The sequence below is a fragment of the Hemicordylus capensis genome, chromosome 6 (genome assembly GCF_027244095.1).
Source record: "Hemicordylus capensis ecotype Gifberg chromosome 6, rHemCap1.1.pri, whole genome shotgun sequence".
NCBI classification, from domain to species: Eukaryota; Metazoa; Chordata; class Lepidosauria; order Squamata; family Cordylidae; genus Hemicordylus; species Hemicordylus capensis.
Window position 1 is genome coordinate 21532929 of NC_069662.1, and position 21324 is coordinate 21554252.

Below are 21324 nucleotides of genomic sequence, written 5' to 3' on the forward strand. Positions count from 1 at the left end.
CGCTGTTATGCAGTTCCCTCCATTCGCCACCAGGGGCCCCCGGTTCCTCCACCTCTGGCATTCTCCTCCCTTTCCTTTCCACGTGGTTGTTGCAGATGGCAGCTCGTAGAGCCTGTCTCGGAATCGGAAGGAGATTTTCTGTTTTCAGGGTGAGCGTGGCTGGAAAGATCAGGGCTGGGGTGGAGGGGAGGGGATTCATGGGTGCGGGAGAAGAGGTAGAAAAAAGCACCACAGGGTGAGAGCAAGGAAACGCTAATGGAGAAAGAAGAAGAGGATCTGCGGGGGGGGGGGGACTGGAAGGGGCCATATCCTAGGGCGCATGGGGCTTCGAGGAGGAAAAGACAGGAATGGGGGACCCCCCTAAACTATTAGGGAGTGGGGGAATAAATGTGTTTATGTGGGGTGGTGGGTTGTAGGGAGAAAGAATGCAGGGGGAGTCCTGGATGGGGGAGTTTGAATCGCGGGCTCCCCACAGCTTTCTCTTGACCTGCCGCAACTAGCAGGTGATCTTGTTTGCTTTGAAACCTTGCCTGGAAACGCTTCGCCTGCTGATCCCTAAAGGCATGCCCAGCCTTGGGTTCCCAGATGTTGGGCTGCAGCCCCTGTTATCCCCCGCTGCAGTGTGGCCTTTGACCATTGTGGCTGGGGGTGAGGATGATGATTTCGATTTCTACACCGCCCTTCCAAAATAGCTCAGGGTGGTTTACAAAGAGAAACAATAAACAAATAAGATGGCTCCCTGTCCCCAAAGGGCTCATATTCTAAAACGAAACATAAGATAGACACCAGCAACAGTCACTGGAAGTACTGTGCTGGGGGTGGAGAGGGCCAGTTACTCTCCCCCTGCTAAATAAAGAGAATCACCACGGTAAAAGGTGGCTCTTTGCCCAGTTAGCAGGGGTGGGATGGGAGTTGTAGTCCAAGAACCTCTGTGGACCCAAGATTGAGAATCTCAGAATCACTGCATAGCAAACCTTTCTTAAAGGGACAGGAGCAGGCCAGGCTGGCTTTTCTTTTTCTTGACCTGGCAGTAACCCTACAGGGAAAAGAAAGGTGTTGCTGTTATTTGGTGGGTAGGGGAGAGGTTTGACCCCTGGCAGAAACTGAGGAAATGGAGGAAGAAACAAAGGGAGGGGAAGCAAAAATATAGAGAAATCACTTCTATGGATTATCATTCTCACACACACCCCACAGTTCCTGAGTGGCTAACAATAGTTTTTCAGAGGAGTTATGCTGCTATTATATAGCTTATGCTACAGTACCTTTTGTAGTTTTCAAGGGGCACGAGGAATCCTTATTGTTTTAGCCTCAAATTAAGCCGCATACCTTGATTGTAAACACCACAGGGTGGTTAAGGACTGTCAAGAGGTAACTAATCAACATTAACTGTTCTTGTATACAAGCATCTGTGTCCGTATTCCGTCTAAAAAAATTTCATTCGTGTGTGGAATGGGTTTTGTTCTGGGTGGCAGTATCGAGGTAGTGTGTGCGCACATAGTGCATTCAGAATGGGGCCTTCCTGATTCAATCTGAGCAGGAGCTAAAATTAACGGAGTAAAAAATTGTCTGCATGTGTACATGTGCGTGGTAGAGGGAACATATGCGTGGTAGAGGGCACACTGCTCTGTGTGCAGTGTGTTCTCTAATTTTTTTCCTGCTGTGTGCAGAATGAATGTGTGCATACAAGGCAGTGTGTGCATACATGCATTCAGAATGGAATTCTGAATTCAACCTGAGTGGGATCTAAAATTAACGGAGCAGACATAAGAAAAACTTGTGAGCTCAGGCACGAGCACCCACCTTAGAGGGAACACTGTCTGTGTGTATCCATTTGTTCAGGTTATACATTTTCCATAAGAATTTCTCTTGCCTTTTCTCGTTAATCTTTCATTTCTCCTGTATCGCTTGCAGACTTTTCTTCTGTTTTGCTTGTAGGCAGTGTCCTCTCCCAAACCATCACCTCAGTGAAAAAGACCTCCACCCCACTCCAAGTTCTGGGTAAGGCCTTCAACAGAGGAGAAATAGCTTGCAGTGGGTACTGGTGGGCATGGCTGACTGGCCTCTAGTGAGAGGGATGCCACCAGAATTCCTGGGTCCCAAGTGGAGAACTAGATGACTAAGAGAACAGGTTATCTTTGTGGCCATTTCCATTGTCTCTATATTCTCCCCCTGGGAGTATAGTTTCAAGTTCTCTCCCTAGCTTCTCCAAGATCGGGCTGTGAGAGATTCCTGCCTGCAGCGGAGAAGCCGCTGCCAGTCTGTGAAGACGATATTGAGCTAGATAGATCAATGGTCTGACTCAGTATATGGCAGCTTCCTAAATTCCCCTTCCTCAGTTGCCCCAGATTAGCTTGGTTTAGGCAGGGGTTCTCAAGTGTCGGTCCCCAGATGCTTTTGGATTACAACTCACATCATTCCCAGCCACAAGTTTGAGAACCCCTGGTTTAAGGTGGAGTTCTAGATTTAGGTCTGCTTTAACCGCGAACGATCCAGAGTGCTATGGCATAATAAAAAATACATACTTTGGGTCACTCAGTGGGGAAAGGGTGACATCTGGAGCCATCAAGACATCCAGATCCTCTAGGAATGGAGGGGCACTGCATTTACTTGAGGAGGGTGCAACTAAGTTCTTGAGATGCTCATCCCGCTGTGATTTTCCTTGATAGCCTCTTGCGTTGCCTCCTGACTGGACCTGCGTTCCCCAACCATGGCTGAAGGAGGCACTGGTGGGAACCAGCCGCCCCGTGAACATCCCCGCAACCTCCAGGGCCTACTACAAATGGCTGTCACTGCAGGGAATGCTGAACCCGCGCCAGTGGAACCCATGTCTGATGAGGTGCACAGCTTGGCTCACAGAGGGTGGTGGGGTGGGCGGGCGGAGTCAGATCGCTGGGCCTGGAGGGTGTGAGGACTTGCACACCGAAGGGTTGAATTCAGAGATCCACAAATTTAGGCTTAGCTGACTAGCCAGCCGTTATTTGTGATTGCCACCAATCCCCTCTCCTTTTCTGGCACACGGACAGCGGTCAGGAGAGAGGCAGGTCTTTTGTCATTTGCGTTGGGAGCCAAAAGTGGCAGAGGAAACAAGACCTCTAGGGAGGAGATATGTGTGGTGCTGAGTTGTCATAGCTCCTACCAGAGCCAGAGGAGGAGGTGGGGAGGGGAGTTCAGTCACTCCTTGACTGTAGGGGATTCACAGTAGGCTGCTACCATCTACTCGCAATACCTACCTACCTGCTATTCACCACAGAGGGGGAAACTTAAGTGCACAAAAATTGTAGCTCAGTGTTAAAGCGCCTGCTTTACATGCCGGTAATTCCAGGTTTAGTCTCTGCCACTTTTGGATAGGGCAGGGAAAGAGCCCTCCCTGAAACCCCAGAGATCTGCTGCTAGTCAGAATGCGGACAGTAGGAGCTAGATCAGGGCTGCTCAACTTCAGCCCTCCTGCAGATGTTGGCCTGCAACTCCCATAATCCCTGGATATTGGCCACTGTGGCTGGGGATTATGGGAGTTGTTGTCCAAAAGCAGCTGGGAAGAAGGCCAAAGTTGAGCAGGCCTGAGCTAGATGGACCCATGGTCTGATTCTGCACAAGAAGAGGTGTCCTGTGTGTATAGGCTCCTGACCAGTCTGTTTTTCTTTCCTCTTCCTCCCACTTCCAACGGTCACTTCCTCAGCGGAGGCAGTGGTTACAGGAGGCAATGGTTGAGGCGTTCCGGGGACAGCAGGACGAGATAGAACAGATGAAAGAATGTCTGCAGATGCTAGAGGTGGAAACCCCTGGAGCGGAATGTGGGGAGAGCTCAGAGGAAGCCCGTTCAGATCTCCGACAGAGAGAGGGGGCGTTGGACTGCCTGGCAGAGCTCTGTGAGAACTTGGATAATGCTTCAGGTATATGCATGCTCGTATTAGTGCGTGTGCACGCTTGCGCATGTGTGCATATGTGCACATGTGCACATGCACGTACATGCAGAAGAGCCAGTAGGCTACATGGAAGGTAATTTAGCTTGGGGAAAGTAGTTAACAAAAGATTGGCCAAAATTTAAAGTGACGAAGGGATAAAAATGTTGGGTTTTTAAAAAAAAAGTTCTGTGTCCTGAAGCTTCATTTCAGATGAATAGACTGAAGCCCTATTCAGGCATTAAATTATATGAGCTACAAACGTCTGTACACATGTACATGTTTTTGTATGAATGACAGCACACGCCCTGGCTACCCCTGCTAACTGAGCAAAGAGGCACCTTTTAAAGTGGCGATTCTCGTATATTTAGCAGCGGGGAGAGGAACTATTCCAATCCAGCCCCAGTACAGCTTCCGTCCCGTAGTTGTTGCTGGTGTCTACCTTATGTTGCTTGTTTAGATTGTGAGCCCTTTGGGGATAGGGAGCCACCTGTGTAAACCACTTTGAGAACTTTTGTTTCTCCATTCTGGCCTGCACGGCTCCTCCCTCCCTCCCTTGTCCTCTCAGCTCCTCCCTCCGGGCCGGAGCCTAGCAGGTGGGCGAGCAAGCACGGGCCAGGCCCATGGCCTCGAAGGCAGCGGCAGCAGGTGGGAGGAGGCTGGCCTGCATCCTTCACTGCCCCCAACACGTGGACAGCTGCAGGCAGGGAGCAGCACCATGGAGTCCACCCAGGGCTCTCCCTCCTCCTCCTGCACGCATGTGCTCCGGGAACCTCCAGAAGTCTCACAAGAGGAGACCACAAGCTCTCGCAAGATGTGCCACGTACCACCTAAGCCTTTAGATAGAGAGATAGAGATATACAAGCAGAATGTAAGTGGAGGCAGGCAGGCAGGCACTCCTTCAAGGCAGTAAATCTTACCCCTGGGGTGCTTCATCTTCAGCCCCCTCACAGCTCTCTCTGTCACTACATCTAGAACGGCCCGATGGTTGTTTCTCACATGCGATCTGCCAAACGCTCTCTGACGCCTCCACCACAACTGAACTGCCTGCTCAGGGAACCAATCAGATCCCTTCAAGGAACCATTAACATTGTCAGATCTTAACCTCTCATCAGGTGACCCTTGAAGAGAGAAAAAACAACCCAGGGATCAAGCCAGGTCAGACTTACAAGCGGATATTCTTATTCTTTGAGAAATTCTAATCCGGTAAGGTGGGGCTTCTCAAACTTGTGCTCTCAGACGTCATTGGACTGCAACTCCCATCATTCCAAGCCTTTGGCCGTTGTGGCTGGGGATGATGGGAGGTGTAGTCCAATGTTTTCCGGGGACTCAAATTTGAGAATCCCCATAGTAAGGAAAGAACACGTGTAGGGGAGTTATTTGGGCCATAAATCCCAGAGCTGGTGAGGACCCCAAAGCTGTCCAGCCCTCCCTGTTGCTGGGACACAGCTGCCCCACTACAAACCGCCTGATCGACCTTCCCAGCTCAGAATGCAGAGTGCTGCAGGCACAGAGAGAGAGAGAGAGAGAGAGTGTGTGTTTTGCAGAAGGGTGATTATTCAGCAAATAGCTTGGGGATGACTCATGCAAGCGAGCCAGGCTGTCTGAGGACAGGAAGGAGATGGCCCATGGTCACTATCAGCACTTCCCAAGGGAAATGTGACTGGATGTGTTTGCATGTCACTCTGTACTCTGTCCCTAGCTGGGGCAGTTCTTACTCTGTTTTGTCAGGAAATCCCAAGACAGGTTTCTTTGTGACTGCATGTTTCTTTGTGACTGCAGCCCAGGGGTTCTTAACCTTGATTGATTGATTGATTGATTGATTGGGTTTTTATACTGCCAAATTTATAAAATCTCATGGTGGTTCACATAAAGTTTTAAAAAAAACATAAACAAACAAACAAAAATAACCATTGTTAAAAGTGACTTGAATGGTTAAAAATAATCCAAATGGTTAAAAACGGTTGAAACGTCAGCCAAAAGCCTGGTTGAACGGGTGCGTCTTTAAGGCCTTCCTCATGACCACTAGAGCTGTTAAGCCTCTTACTTCAGCAGGGAGCGTGTTCCAGAGCTCAGCGGTGGCTATAGAGAAGGCCTGGCCACAAGTTGCCACCGGACAAGCCGGTGGCAACTGCAGGTGGACCTCTCCATAAGCAGGGGCGCTTATGCAGAAGAAAGACTTCTTTTTTTGCCCCTACAGACCCTCTCCCCAAACCTCAGGTTGGACCACCACCCCATTTATATAATACATCTTCATAAAGCTCTAGAAAAAATAAGTATTCAGGACCATTATTTTCTTCATGGACCCTGCCACCTATTAAGATCATCAGCGGAGGTCCGCTACCACTGGCTCATTGGGTAGCGAAACCAAAATGGCCTTCTTTAGGGCTGCCCTGTGCACTCCAGAGTGTGCTCAGGAACACACTCCCAAATGAAAGCAGAACGAACACAGACACACACACACACAGACACACACGGCTTGAGTCCGAAATGTTTCAGAGGCCATTATAGAGGCCTCCAAAACATTTCGGAATCCGAGGCCGTTTTAGCTTTCAGCCGGGGGTGGTGGGGGTGGTTCCTTTAAGGGTGGGGGAGGGTGTACTTATCCCTCCTGCCACTTTTCCCCTACCGGCGCTCCGTTTTTACCGAAACCCATGGGGCGGCAGTGTACCTCCCTGCCGCCCCTTCCCCCTTTTGTCTCCATAAGTCGCTGGAAGTACCAGTGGGCGCACGCGCAGCCACTACTTCCAATGCACCCTCCCCCTCCCTTAAGGAGCCACTCCCACCGCCGCTGAAACGTGGCTGAGCCGTTCCGGGCTCAAGCCTAACACACACCCATTTCTGGTTGTTTTTAAGCAACTTTTTAAAACGCACCTATTTTTTCAGGCTTTTCCTCTATAATAAAAGGCTAAGTGTGTGTCCGTGCCTTTAGAACGTTGGGGTCTGCGTCTGTGTCTCCCATGTCTCGCTTCGCGCATGCCCAGAACAGCCCAGGGAGACACGACTGCCGACACCAGGCGGCCATGCTGGCCGGTTCTATTGCTGCCGGCCAGCACTCTGGGAGGTGGGAGGGAAGAGGACACCAGGGCCGGGTGGGCAGCAATCTGGCCGGCGGGGACGGCACTCTGGGCAGCACTCTGGGAGGCGGGAGGGAAGAGGACACCGGGGCCGGGAAAGTTGGACGCCGGGGCCAAGGGGAAGACGGCGGGTGCGGGCGGCACTGATGGCGGCAGGGCCGGCACTCACCACCCGACCGGGAGCCCAGAGGCAGCGACGGCGCACCCGGACCGGCCGCAGGGAGGCATTGCCGATGGCCGCCGCCACCCGCCCACCCGCCCTCCCTCCCAGCCGCCCGAGTCCTCACCAGTCCACTCCACAATAAGCCCCCTTCAGACGGGCCGATCAGGGCCCCGCAATTCTAAAAGGAGAGGAGCTCGCAAACAGAGCTCCTCTCTCTGCAAGGTCCCGGCCCGAACTGGGGCTTTGGGCGCAAAGGACACCTGGGAACGTCGGAACTCCCAGGCGTCCTTTGCGCCCAAAGCCCCAGTTCGGGCCGGGACATTGCAGAGAGAGGAGCTCTGTTTGCGAGCTCCTCTCCTTTTAGAATTGCGGGGCCCTGATTGGCCCGACTGAAGGGGGCTTATTGTGGAGTGGACTGGTGAGGACTCGGGAGGGAGGGAGGGAGGGAGGGCGGGCGGCGGCGGCCTTAGTTTGGGCCGATGTGGCCCCTAATCTGGTCATGCGGCGGGGGCTGCTGGTGTCCTGCCGCCCCAATTAATCTAAGAATTACGGGCAGCAGATCAGGAAAGTGGCGGGAGGGGTAAGTAAACCCTCCCGCCGCTCTTAAAGTAACCCCCCCACCCCCCACTAGAGCCCGTTATTTAAACGGGCTTAAAAATACTAGTAGTTAATAATGTGTTACATTTTTCTTGATGGTTATTTTCCTTTGTTTTATATGATTTTAGGTTTTAATTGTAAATCTCCCAGAGATCTTATATGGGGCAGTATAGAAATATAAGTCAGATAATAAACAGCTTTATTCCAGCTCCCCAGGCAGCAAACCGAATTCAGTGCAGTGGAGTTTCCCACAGATCACAAGGACCAGCCCTATAGAACCCCCCAGAGGTTCATGGACCCCACCCAGCTTAAGAACCCCTGCTCTGGCAGGTCACAGTTTATGCTGTTGGAGAGGGCGAAATTGCCAGATATTCCACTGCTCAGGTGGGGTTGCCCGTTTCACTCCCTTCGCTTTCCCCTCTCTGCTTTCCCTCTAGATTTCTGCAAACTGGACGGCATGCGGCTGTTGGCACACCGATACCTGGAGCACGAGGAGGCGGGACTGCGCTGGCGAGCTGCCCACCTGGTGGGCACCTGTGCCCAGAATGTCCCCAAGGTGCAGGAGCAGGCCCTGGCCCTGGGCTGCATGAGGAAACTGTTGCGGCTACTGGATCACGATCTGAGTGAAGCTGTCCGGATCAAGGCGCTCTTTGCAGTCTCCTGTGAGTGCAGTGGCATCCGTAGATTTCAGGCTTGGATTTCTTTCCTCTCTGCTGGGGGGAAAAATTATCTGAACCATTTTTTTGGATATGGATTCAAGCTCAGTGGTACTCCATCGAATCAAATCGAAACGAAACTTTATTTCGGTCATAGACCAGAATACCGATACCAATACAAGTACAAATACAGATACAAATAGGTACTAATAAGTACAATCATCATATAAAATCTGGACCTCCTATCAATTTAGTATGGATTTTACATATAATGCAACAGGATCTGGCGACGGTATGCGAAATCTCGAAATTAAAATTAGAAAGCAAAAAATGTAGATAAAAATCATCACTGTGACCCAGGAAATTGTCCAGAAGTGGGGCAATTAATTTAAGTCTAATATCCCTGTAATAATCACAGTACAAAATTACATGTGCAGTTGTTTTGACAATTCCAGTGGTACTCCTTGGTTACAAGCAGTTTTCCCTGTCACAGGGATTCCCTGATATTGTTGACTCCCATAATCCCCCGCCAAAGGCCATTGCAGCTGGGGATGCTGGGAGCTGTAGCCAACAGCGTCTGGGAATCTCTGTCAGAGGGAACACTGGTTGCAAGAGAAGAGGTCGTCTGTTCCAGATCTGGAGCCTTAGTAACCCCATGGTGGCCCTATATGCAGAGCAGCTTCGGATGTTGCACAGATCCTCGGTTGAAGCCGAGCTCTGTGCCACCTCCTTCAGAGTGCCCATTCCACTTTCTTTCCTCTCACAAATGCCAAATTTCCCTTGTAGGTTAGGATATGCCAAGATTGTTTTGTAATGTCTGAACCCACCAGTCTCAGCTTACCCAAACTTCTTTGTTTCAGAGAACCCAAGATCTGAACCTCGCTTCAGCCCTGAGGTTTGGATCTCGGGTTCTCTAAAGCAAATAGGTTAGTTTAAGTCATGATTGGTGGGTTTGGACATTGTGACCAGTCCCAGCAGGAGAGGTGGGCACTCGTGTGGGGGAGTGAGGGAGGTTGCACAGAACTCAGCTTCAACTGCTAACTCCTGCTAACTGGGCAAAGAGGCACCTTTTAATGTGGTGATTCTCTTTATTGAGCAGGGGGAGAGTAACTGGCCCTATCCACCCCCAGCACAGTACCTCCAGTGACTGTTGCTGGTGTCTATCTTATGTTTCTTTCTAGATTGTGAGCCCTTTGGGGACAGGGATCCATCTTATCTTATTTATTTATTATTTCTCTGTGTAAACCGCCCTGAGCCGTTTTTGGAAGGGCAGTATAGAAATCGCATAAATAATAAATAAATAACTGATGTTCTGCGTGACGTCTAAAGCCGCCTTATATATATATAGTAGGACCCTGGGGTTACTAAGGCCTGGGTTTTGTAGAAAGGCGATTTGGATGAACATGATTTAAGGATGTGCTGTAAGGGCGTCAGCACATCTAGCCATGATGTCAGGGCGGGTGCCGTGTTCTCAGCACAACCCCGATGTTATCGTGTGCAAAGAGTTGTGTTAATCTGAACCGGCCCAACATTGTTATTGGTTCATTATCCCTGGTAGTTGGTTGACTCCTTGGCAAAGTCAGAAGCAGTATCCGCCACTTGAACATACCTAGTGCCAAAGATCACACACCAGCCGACATCCAGACCAATGGTGCAGTTGTGCCACAAGCAAGGCTGTGCTGGTGCCAAAAGGTTGTGGAGCTGTGCAGAGGCACAGGACTTTTCGAAACTGTGCTGTTGCGTAAAGGTTCCCCTTAAAACTTATGAGGCCTGTCGCAGGTTGTGCACCATGTTTGCATTAGCTTGGATTCCAAGCACCAGACTTAGCACAGCAGCTTTATGCTAGTACCACATCCTAGCAAGCGCACCATTAGTCAGGATGTCAGTTGCAGAGTCTGTGATCCAGTCCAGATACAACAGGAGACGATGGAGTCCTTCTAATGCACGTTATCTCTGAAGCGAACCACAATTCCCATGTTATGTCCAAACTCAAGAACTGAGAGCAAGTCTTGTGGTAGCAAGCATGAATTGTTCCTGTTGCTAAGCAGGGTCGACTCTGGTTGCATTTGAATGGGAGACTACATGTGAGCTCTGTAAGAAATTCCCCTTAGGGGATGGGGCCGCTCTGGGAAGAGCATCTGAATGCAGAAGGTTCCAGGTTCCCTCCCTGGCATATTCAAGATAGGGCTGAGAGAGACTCCTGCCTGCAACCTTGGAGAAGCTGCTGCCAGTCTGTGTAGGCAGTACTGAGCTAGATGGACCAATGGTCTGACTCAGTATATGGCAGCTGCCTATGTTTGTTTATTCATTCATTCATTCATTCATTTGATTTCTATACCGCCCTTCCAAAAATGGCTCAGGGCAGTTTACACAGAGAAATAAATAAATAAGATGGCTCCCTGTCCCCAAAGGGCTCATATTCTAAAACGAAACATAAGATAGACACCAGCAACAGTCACTGGAAGTACTGTGCTGGGGGTGGAGAGGGCCAGTTACTCTCCCCCTTCTAAATAAAGATAATCACCACATTAAAAGGTGCTTCTTTGCCAAGTTAGTAGGGGTTCCTAGCTATTATTGCCCTCAAACCAAGGGAAAAATAAACCAGGATCACTGGGTGTCTGATAGAGGTGGGGCATGAACCTACATATCCAGGCCCCACCCTCTGCTTGCAGGACCTCATTGGCTGCTCTGTGGCCTGTGTTTACTCACTGACCCTCTTCCAGTTCTCGTTTTTCCCCCTCTCTCACTCTGCCTCACTTTGCTGCCAGGTTTGGTAAGAGCTCAGGAAGCTGGCCTGCTGCAATTCCTCCGTCTCGACGGCTTCTCGGTTCTCATGAGGGCCATGCAAAGCAGCATTCAGAAGCTGAAGGTGAAATCCGCCTTCCTTCTACAGAGCCTTCTCATAAGCCACCCAGAGCAGAAAGGTAAGAAGAATCTTTTCTGGTTGGTTGTCCTTTGCATGTTCTCACCTTGGAGCCTGGCTGACCCTTACACCAGGGGTTCTTCTCAATGTTGGGTCCCCAGATGTTATTGGACCAACTCCCATAATCCTCAACCAAAGGCCACTGGGGCTGGGGATTATGGGATTTGAAGTCCAATAACATCTGGGGACCCAACGTTGAGAATCCCTGCCTTACACCACCTGGAGAGGAACACGGGAAGCTGCTTTATTCCCATAAATTGTGGCTGGGAGTTATGGGAGTTGTAGTTCAATAACAGCTAGAGGGCCACGTTTGCCTGCCCCTGCTCTGAACTATATTGATTAAACCATTTTGGAAACCCCGTGTTAGAGGAGAGTGTGCTGTTCCGAGTCCTGGTCCTTCTAGGGAGTGGGAAGCAGTAACCTCCCTCTAAAGACCCACGCTGCTTGTCAGATTTGCTCAAGAGGCTACACCCCCTGCTTATGTCTCTTTCTCCCCACAGAGACCCTGTGTTCCATGGGGATGGTCCAGCAGCTGGTGGCCTTGGCCCGGTCTGAACATAGCACCTTCCACGAACATGTCTTGGGAGCATTGTGCAGGTATTTTATTTATTTAGAATATTTGTCCTCCCCCACCTCACCACTGCAGTGCAGTACTGCCCCAGGAGACCCACAAAGAGAGCCAGCGTGGTGTAGTGGTTAGAGTGCTGGACTAGGACCGGGGAGACCCGAGTTCAAATCCCCATTCAACCATGAGACTTTCTGGGTGACTCTGGGCCAGTCACTTCTCTCTCAGCCTAACCTACTTCACAAAGTTGTTGTGAGGAGAAACTGAAGTATGTAGTCCACTGCTCTGGGCTCCTTGGAGGAAAAGCGGGATATAAAATGTAAAATTAAAATAAATAAAAAAGACAATAAAACTGAAAAAACCTAACAATACCCTGATAGGGAGAGCACAGTGCAGGAGGCTGTTCCAGAGCAGAGGGGCCACAACCAAAAAGGACCTGTCTCTAGTTCCTGCTAATGGAATCTCGGTCAATGGCGGGGCAGATATTCCCGCTCGCCAGACTCCTCTTCCAGCCTATGCCGCTGCTTGCAGTTGCAAGCCAGTCAGGCTTGTGTCTGTGTGTGCCCAACTTCAGCTGCCGGCCTGTCTGTATCTTGCTGCTGCTCCAGCACCAACTTTCTCTTTCTCTCCCACTATCTCTCTCGCACAGTAGGGTTCCCAACCAGGGTTCCTCCAGATGTTGCTGAACTACAACTCCCATCACTCCCAGCTACAGTGTTTATTGTGGCTGGGGTTTGGTGGGAGTTGTAGTGAGGCAACATCTGGCGGAACCCTGGTCGGGAACCATTGCTCTAGCACAAAGCTTGTCCCCTTTGTTGCCTCCATTTTGGGAGCAGACAAGCTTGGTGCTGGAGAGACAGCGGGAGGGAACTAGTGCTGGAGCAGTGGCAGCAAGGAGAGGCCGGTGGACAGTGCTGCCACTGGATGCATGCTGCCTGGCTGGCCTGCAGTCGGAAGCAGCTGCACAGGCTGGAGGGCCGAGCGTGCCCGGAAGGCGAGGCTGGCGAGGAGGAAGAGGGGCAGCATTGGAGCTAGTGAGGAGGAAGAGGCCTGGAGAAGGCAGCGGCAGAAACGAGGGAGGGGCAGCTGCAGAGGTGGGGTGACCTCATTCGCGGTCCCTTGGTGCACCCATTGCCTGAGGCTGTCATCTCAGAGTGCCTCATGGGAGAGCCGCCCCGTCTGTGTTCCGAGGCGGTGTGCCACTGAACGCTAGCTGCTGGGGAGGGCAGTTGCCTTCCTGTCCTGCTTGCGGGGTTGCTCAGAAGCTTCTGATTGGCTTCTGGGGAAAACAGGGTGCTGGACCAGATAAACTTTTGCTCTGCTCCATCAGGGCTTAAAATATACTAGCCAACCCCGCACAGACCATCTGTGTGGCACTTTGGGGCCGGCTGTTTCCCCCTCCCTCTTCCTCCTGCCCCGGTCTCTCCTCTCTTCCCCTTCCCTCCGGCCCCACGCTCTCCAGCCCTCCTCCCCTCCCATTCCTCCCCACACACAGAGCCGCGGCAGGCGGCCAAGAAGGGCCCCACCACCGCCGTTTTTTCTCCCTCCCATCCGCCTGCCGCCACCGCTGCTTTTCTCCCCCCCCCTCCGCCTTCCCTCCTCCGCCACCTTTCTCTCGCCCCACCCCCCCACCACAGCCTTTCTCTCCTGCTGCCCGCCGCCACTTTTCTCTCCCCATTCCTCCACCCGCCGGCACTTTCTTCCCCCTCTTCTCCTCAGTCCTCACTTCGGAACTCTCGCAGCATGTCGTGAGAGTTCCGCCGCCAAATCCTGGGTATGCATGTCCCAAGAGAATTAAATATATAGATATTATACATTCAGCAATCACAAAGGCTAGGGTGTGTGTGTGTGTGTGTGTGTGTGTGTGTGTGTGTGTGTGTGTGTGTCTGGTTGTTCTCAGGAATTCAGATCGACCACCAAACCCCAGATTGGGCCCATGTGGCATTACCAAAGGCAGCGGCATTGATTATGGGATGGGGAGCTGGTGGTGGTGCTGGCCAGACCTTCCCTGACCACCTCTCATCTCCACTTCCTTCCTCTCTTTGGTGCAACCCTCTTTCCCCAGCCTGGTCACAGATTTTCCTCAGGGTGTGCGAGAATGTCAAGAGCCAGAACTGGCACTCGAGGACCTGTTAAAAGAGCGATGTCAGCTAATAAAGGATCAGGAAGAATTCCAGGTAGGTTGCCAATGAGTTCCTTTCCCCACCCCACCTCACTCCGTGAGGGGACCATTTCCTCTCTGGGCCATCACTGAGTTTTCAGACCAGGAAACTTAAATTCTGCAATCATGAAAACACAGTCTTTGGCTTCTTTGGGTCGTTTTGGCAAATGAGAGGGGGTGTCAGGGAAGGAAGGCAAGGCTGGGTATGGGGACACATTGAAGCACTTCTCCACAATTACTAGGGTTTTGTTTTTGTTTTAAAGAAAGCTGAGATCTCTGAATGCTCAAATCCCTCCTGGTCCTGCGGATTATGAAATCCAAGCAGCCTTGCCTCCTCGGACCAGTGAGAGCTTGTTATGCTTCACACTGTCCCTTTGGTTTCCTGGGCACTAGGGGGCACTGAGCACCTTATTATCTATGCCTCAAGGCAGGGATTGCCAACCTTGCATCCCCAGATGGCTGATAGGAGTTGTAGTCCAGCAACATCTGGTGGTTCAAGGTTGGCAACTCCCTGTCTTAAGGCACATGGCACTAACCAGTTGGATTTTTCATTTCAGTATGTTGCTAAAGTCTGGTCACAATGCAAAATTATTATTAGGAACATAGGAAACTGCCATATAACTGAGTCAGACCATTGGTCTATCTAGCTCAGTATTGTCTTCACAGACTGGCAGCGGCTTCTCCAAGGTTGCAGGCAGGAATCTCTCTCAGCCCTATCTTGGAGAAGCCAGAGAGGGAACTTGAAACCTTCTGCTCTTCCCAGAGCGGCTCCATCCCCTGAGGGGAATATCTTACAGTGCTCACACATCAAGTCTCCCATTCATATGCAACCAGGGCAGACCCTGCTTAGCTATGGGGAAAAGTCATGCTTGCTACCACAAGACCAGCTCTCCTCTCCAATTGTTATTGTTATTTGTTATTTATTTAAAATATTTATACCCCGCCCCTCCAGGGCAATACTGCTCGGGGTGGCTTACAACAATACGATAGACACAGATACAAGTAATAAAATCATTATTTTTTTTTTAAAAAGTCAGATTAAAAACTATTATTAGGTTCAAATTAAAACTGAAAATTATAAAAAGCTAAAGAACCTACCAGATATAACACAATACTAATGATATTGAAAAGCCTCCTTAAAAAGGTGTGTTTTAAGATGTTTTTTAAAAACACTGAATACATTTAAATTGCACATAGTCTCTCTCTCTCTCACACACACACACACCACTAGAACCAGGGGTTATCCAGGGAAATGGTTCTTCACACATTGCATAATTAAGCTGTGGAACTTACTGCCACAAGATGTAGTTATGTCCATTAGCTTAGACAGCTTTAAAAGGGGATTAGACAAATTCATGGATAACAAATCTAGCAATGGCTACTAGTCTTAATGGCTATATGCTGCCTCCAGGTTCAGAGACAGTATGCCTCCAAGTACTAGGTGCAGGGGAGCAATGGCAGATGAGGGGAGCATGTCTTCATCTCCTGCTTGGGGACTTCCCAGAGGCATTTGGTAGGCCACTGTGGGAAACAGGATGCTGGACTAGATAGGCTGCAGTGTGGTTCAGCAGGACTTAAGTTCTTTATGGCATTTTGAGTATTAAATTGAAGGGCAATACCAAGGGTAACGGAATCAGACATGTCACCACTTTTTCAGTGATATGCAAATTTCCAAGTTGATATTATATATACCCACTGGCAAGAGAACATATCCTCCTATAAGGCCGTATTTTTTAACAAAGCCCTTAAATATTACAGATAATGTCTGAAACATGCAAAATAAGTTTGGCAACGGAATCAGTATTTTTTGGACATTGTTTCCAATTCTGTTACTGAGGTATTTTGCAAGTTTCAGACACTATAATGTTTAAGGGTTGCGGGGCGGGGGGGGAATACGGCTTTATAGTGGGAAAGCTCCTTTTGCCAGTGGCTATATGCAGTATTCACTTGAAAATTTGTCTATGGTTATAGTCGTTGAAAAAGTGGTAACACGAGTGATTCTGTTACCCTTGAAAGTGCCCTGAATGGGTCACCATTATACCTCCTAGTGCAAGGCATGTGGAGTTTTTGCCATAGAGATGCCGGGGACAGAGCACCACCACTCTATATGCATGAGGAACCTTGGCTAATAGTCGCTTACCACTTCATACAGGAAGCTCAGGGTCTAGCCTTTTCCTGCCAAAATGGTTTCTGTCGGCACTTGACGCAAGGGAAGAATGAGCCTGCCCGGCCACAGGTGACTGAGAGAGCTTCCTTGCCGCAGACTGCTGGAGCGGGTCCTGCTGCCTTCATTTCAGAGCTTAGTCATCTGCTGATGTCGCCCTTCCTCCCAAGCGCTCCTCTCACGCTTGATTTTGGGCTGGGGCGAAGGGGAGACGTTGCTCTCATTTCCTGTCGATGGGCTCGGGTTATGTTTACTCTGAGCGGATGCACTCCTGTCCCTGCTGTTAGCAGCGGCGGCAGTTTTCTCTGAACATAGCAATTAAGTTGCACTGAGCTTGCTAATTAAACAATTGGCGTAATGTAGTAAATATGGGGAGGGTGGGGAGCGCCTTCGCTGGGCTGCCTCCCAAGGCCTCCCCCCCCCCACTCCGGCTGTGCTCCTCGTTAAATCAGCAAGTTTCAACAAGAATGCTGGGGCGAATACAGGGAGCTGCCTTCTGCCGAGTCCGACCCGTGGACCATCCAGCTCCGTATTGTCTACCCTGACTGGCAGTGGCTCTCCAAGGTTACAGGCAGGAGTCTCTCCCAGACCTACCTGGAGATGCCAGGGAGAGAACGTGGGACAGCCTGCATTAAAAGCAGATGCCCTACCATTGAGCTATGATCCCATCCCCTCATTTTGTTGTTATTTACATTTTATATCCTGCTCTTCCTCCAAGGAGCCCAGAGCGGTGTACTGCATACTTAAGTTCCTCCTCACAACAACCCTGTGAAGTAGGTTAGGCTGAGAGTGAAGTGACTGGCCCAGAGTCACCCAGCTAGTATCATGGCTGAATGGGAATTTGAACTGGGGTCTCCCCGGTCCTAGTCCAGCACTCTAACCACTACAGCACGCTGGCTCTGGTGTGATTTTCCCTAATGGGAATATCTTACAGCAGACAGTGCTCACACGTAGTCAACCATCCAAATGCAAACCAAGAGGGGCCCTGCTTAGCAAAGGGGACAATTAATGCTTGCTGCCAGGAGACCAGCTCCCCACTCCCACCCCTAGACCAGCTCTTCTCCCTTGAAGGAGTGGCTTGAAGATGCATTCTTTCCTGCGTGTTGCTCCCTGGCCAGAGCTTGAAATGCAAACGGAGGGGGTAGTTTCGGTAACCCATCCATTTGCCACGCTAAGGTGAGCTGATGTGGTCAGCAGAATAATATGGTGCCGCTCCTGCTTGTATTGTTTCAGACTGTGGAGGGTGGGTGTTCAGATGTGAATAGAGGTAAAGTGTGCCATCAAGTCGATTTCGACTCCTGGCGCCCACAGAGCCCTGTGGTTGTCTTTGGTAGAATACAGGAGGGGTTTACCATTGTCACCTCCCACGCAGTAGGAGATGATGACTTTCAGCATCTTCCTATATCGCTGCTGCCTGATCTAGGCGTTTCCCATAGTCTGGGAAACATACCAGCGGGGATTCAAACTGGCAACCTTCTGCTTGTTAGTCAAGTGTTTCCCCACTGCGCCACTTAAGGTGGTTCAGATACGAATACTCCTCCCCTATGTATAGAAATAGACAGAGGGTTGAAAAAAGAGCCAGGGACAATGACAGCCTTCCATTTCATAGGGGAAGTTCATGCTGAGTTGTCCTCTTTGCGAAGCAGGGTCTGCCTTGGTTTGCATTTGGATGGGAGAGCACATGTGAGCACTGCAAGATATTCCCCTGAGGGGATGGGACCATAGCTCAGTGGAAGAGTATGTAGAAGGTCCCAGGTTCACTCCCTGCCATTTCCAGGTATAAATGGGAGAGACCCCTGCCTGAAATTTTGGAGACTCTCGGCCAATCAGTGTAAACAATACTGCGCTAGATGATGGACCAATGATCTGACTTTGTATAAGGCAGCTTCCTGTGTTCCTATGAAGTGCAGCCAGTACAGCCACTGAGCATTCTTCTCTGAGCTCTTGCCAACAGAGGACAGCTGGTCTTGTGGTAATAGGCATGACTTGTCCCCATAGCTAAGCAGGGTCTGCCCTGGTTGCATATGAATGGAAGACTTGACGTGTGAGCACTGCAAGATATTCCCCTCAGGGGATGGAGCCGCTCTGGGAAGAGCAGAAGGTTCCAAGTTCCCTCCCTGGCATGTCCAAGATAGGGCTGAGAGAGATTCCTGCCTGCAACCTTGGAGAAGCTGCTGCCAGTCTATGTAGACAATACTGAGCTAGATAGACCAATGGTCTGACTCAGTATATGGCAGCTTCCTATGTTCCTAGGGCACCATTCAGACCTGATAGTTATACCATTTGTATTGTTTTCAAGGGACTGTACCACCACTTCTAGAATGCCTGTATGGGAGGAGTTTACATTTTGGAAAATGAACATGTCTGGGAGGCTAAGTCACCTAATGGCGTAGCAGGGAAGCAACTTGTCTAGAGAGCAAGAGGCTGTCGGTTCGAATCCCCACTGGTACATTTCCCAGACTATGGGAAACACCTATATTGGGCAGCAGCGATATAGGAAGGTGCTGAAAGGCATCATCTCAGACTGCGTGGGAGGAGGCAATGGTAAACCCTTCCTTTATTCTACCAAAGAAAAACCACAGGGCTCCCTGTGGTCGCCAGGAGTCAACACCAACTCGACGGCACAATCTTTCCTTTTCCAGGAGGCTAAGCTACATCATGCAAGTGACTTTTAGCATGGGAGGAACGAGAGAGACATTCTGAGATGGTACAGTCCAGTGGTCCCTCTAATTTTTTTCACCTGTGTGCGGAATGAGTTTTGTTCTGGGCGGCAGTATCAAGGCAGCGTGTGCACACATCCATTCAGAATGGGGCCTTCCTGATTCAACCGGACCAGGTTCTAAAACTAACTGAGCGGACATCAAAAAACTTCTGAGCGCATGTACGCACACGCCTTAGAGGGAACAGTGGTACAGTCCTGTGAGGGGGCTGTATCGGCACATGAATTGTCTCTGGAAGACTAGCAACGCCCTGCTAACTGAGCAAGCATATACTCAGCATATACAAGCTTATACTGCCAGCATAGCCTCTCTCCCATGGTTGTTGCTGGTGTGTCTTTTAGAGTGTGACACCACCACCACCCCCGCTTTAAGACAGGGAGCCATCTTCTTGTTCCTTTTGCTATATGAACTGCTTTGAGAGCTTCGTTCTTGAAAAGAGGTGTATAAATATTAATAATAACCTTGGATATCACAGTGAGATGTAAGGATGGTTTGTAAGGCAAACACACTGCTTTGGAGTTTGACACAGAACTTTTCTTTGGGTAGAATGGAATCTATAAAGCATTTGCCACAATCCCTTAGATCAGGGTTTCTTAACCTTGGGCCCCCAGATGTCGATGGACTACAACTCCCATCATCCCCAACCACAGTGGACATGGCTGGGGATGATGGGAATTGTAGTCCATCGACACCTGGGGGCCCAAGGTTGAGAAACCCTGCCTTAGATCATATCCTGCTGTAACAAAGTACACGTAACTGGCAGAAATGCATACTTCCCCTTGTTTCCCCCTTCTTCCATTTCCCCCATTTGCTTCTGTTCTATCCCCTGTGCTGAATTTTAGATTGTAACCTAAAGACCAAAGATCTTTAGCAAGCCAAATTCTTTGGGTGACTTCGGATCAGGAGACCTTCATTATTCCAAGTGTTTATTGACAACCAAGTAAAGTTGTAATAACTTTTCTTTCCTTCTTTTTAAAGGAGGAGCTCGAATTCTGTGAGACGTTGTTGCGCCTTTGCTTCTACAATCAGTCTGATGAAAACAGCATGGACCGGTAACGTGGCTTCCCATGCTGCGCCCAACACGGTTGGAGTTCATGCTTGCACTTGGAACCACTTCAGCTGGAGACACTTCATGGAAACAACCATGTTTATCCTCCACTTGCTGACCTGGCAGCAGGCTGGAGTAATAGAAGATGTCTTTGTAACGAGATATCCAGCTTGTTAGCCTTGTGATCAGCAGGAAGACGCTTTCATAAGCTGTTCCTGCGTAACTTCCTCATCATCGTCCTGCAGAACAATTCCTCCACTCACCCCTACCCCGCCCCCCCACCGTCAGACACACACACTTTACCTTCAAGTCGCCCCACAAGCCAGAATTCTGAGTATCCCTAAAATGCACACATTGAATTGGGAAACGAAGCCTACTTCTTGTAATGAGCACCCTGCCTGTTTTCCAAGATGGGATCCTTATATGTGGGAGGCTGGAGGGCCTTTTAGTTTGCCCAGCCGGGAAGTAAATGATACAGAATTTCCTTCCAGACCTGAAACAGCTGGGAATTGGCTGTTTCACAGAGCACTGAGTAGCAGATTGACAAATTGGGAAGCATCCTTTGAGAGTGGCTGAGGCTTTGGCGTGCATGCAGAGCCTGCTAACGTGCCCACTGCTAAATGTTCCAGACAAGGGAAATGGTATCCAGCCAGAAGCCTCTATTGGAAGTGATGTTTTGCTTTTTCTTTGATTTTTCCCCTTCTGTCAGCTTAGGATTAGGCGTGTGCACAAACCTCAGTTCGGTGCCAAACCAGTTTGACGCCAGATTGCGGGGGTGGGGGGAGAGGCCAGTGGGACCTTTGAAAGGGAGTACAGTAGGCCTATTCCTGCTCTCCGCCTCTCCCACCCCACCCCACCCGGCCAGCACCAAACTGGTTCAGCCCAATTTGGTGCCGATCCTGTGCGTGAACCTCAGATTGTGCACATCTCGGCAGTGTATCCCAACAGTTTGTGTCTTCCACCACTGTGTTTCACTTCTACTGTGTTTTCTGCTTTAAAAAAAAAGTTTCTGGTTTGGGTGACAAGTCTGGCAATTCTTATTTTCTCTTCCAGCTGTTATCTGTCTTGACTTAGACACACACAAAAGAAACGCTCCACTCCCCTCAGCACACCCCACCCCACCCACAAAGAGGAGACATGGTAGAACAGGGAGCCAAAGCCCAGCACCAAAATCCACCCTCTGAATCAACAGCTGCCCCAGCTATTAGCTTAGAACAGGGGTCTCAAAATATGGCCCTCCAGCAAATGTTGGCCTACAACTCCCATCATGCCTGGCTATTGGCCTCTGTGACTGGGGATTGTGGGAGATGTAGTCCGACAACTGGAGGGCTGCCATTTGAGATTTCTGTCC

At 50.1% G+C, this 21324-nt stretch overlaps 1 protein-coding gene across 3 annotated transcripts; it reads left to right on the forward strand.

Moving 5' to 3' along the window:
- The first annotated feature begins 2 nt into the window (after window positions 1–2).
- On the forward strand, window positions 3–20998 carry HSPBP1 (HSPA (Hsp70) binding protein 1). Of its 3 annotated transcripts, none has more exons than XM_053265763.1 (9): window positions 3–149; window positions 1936–1998; window positions 2667–2836; window positions 3677–3890; window positions 8174–8398; window positions 11161–11316; window positions 11816–11912; window positions 13946–14057; window positions 19904–20998. In XM_053265763.1, the coding sequence occupies exons 3-9, from the start codon at window positions 2708–2710 to the stop codon at window positions 19979–19981; spliced, it is 1011 nt and encodes a 336-aa protein (XP_053121738.1). In that variant the 5' UTR covers window positions 3–149; window positions 1936–1998; window positions 2667–2707; the 3' UTR covers window positions 19982–20998. The 3 variants fall into 3 exon arrangements, with proteins under 3 accessions (XP_053121738.1, XP_053121739.1, XP_053121740.1); XM_053265764.1 differs by having other exon boundaries at window positions 70–149; window positions 1912–1998; XM_053265765.1 differs by lacking the exon at window positions 3–149 and adding an exon at window positions 906–1368.
- The last annotated feature ends 326 nt before the right edge of the window (window positions 20999–21324 follow it).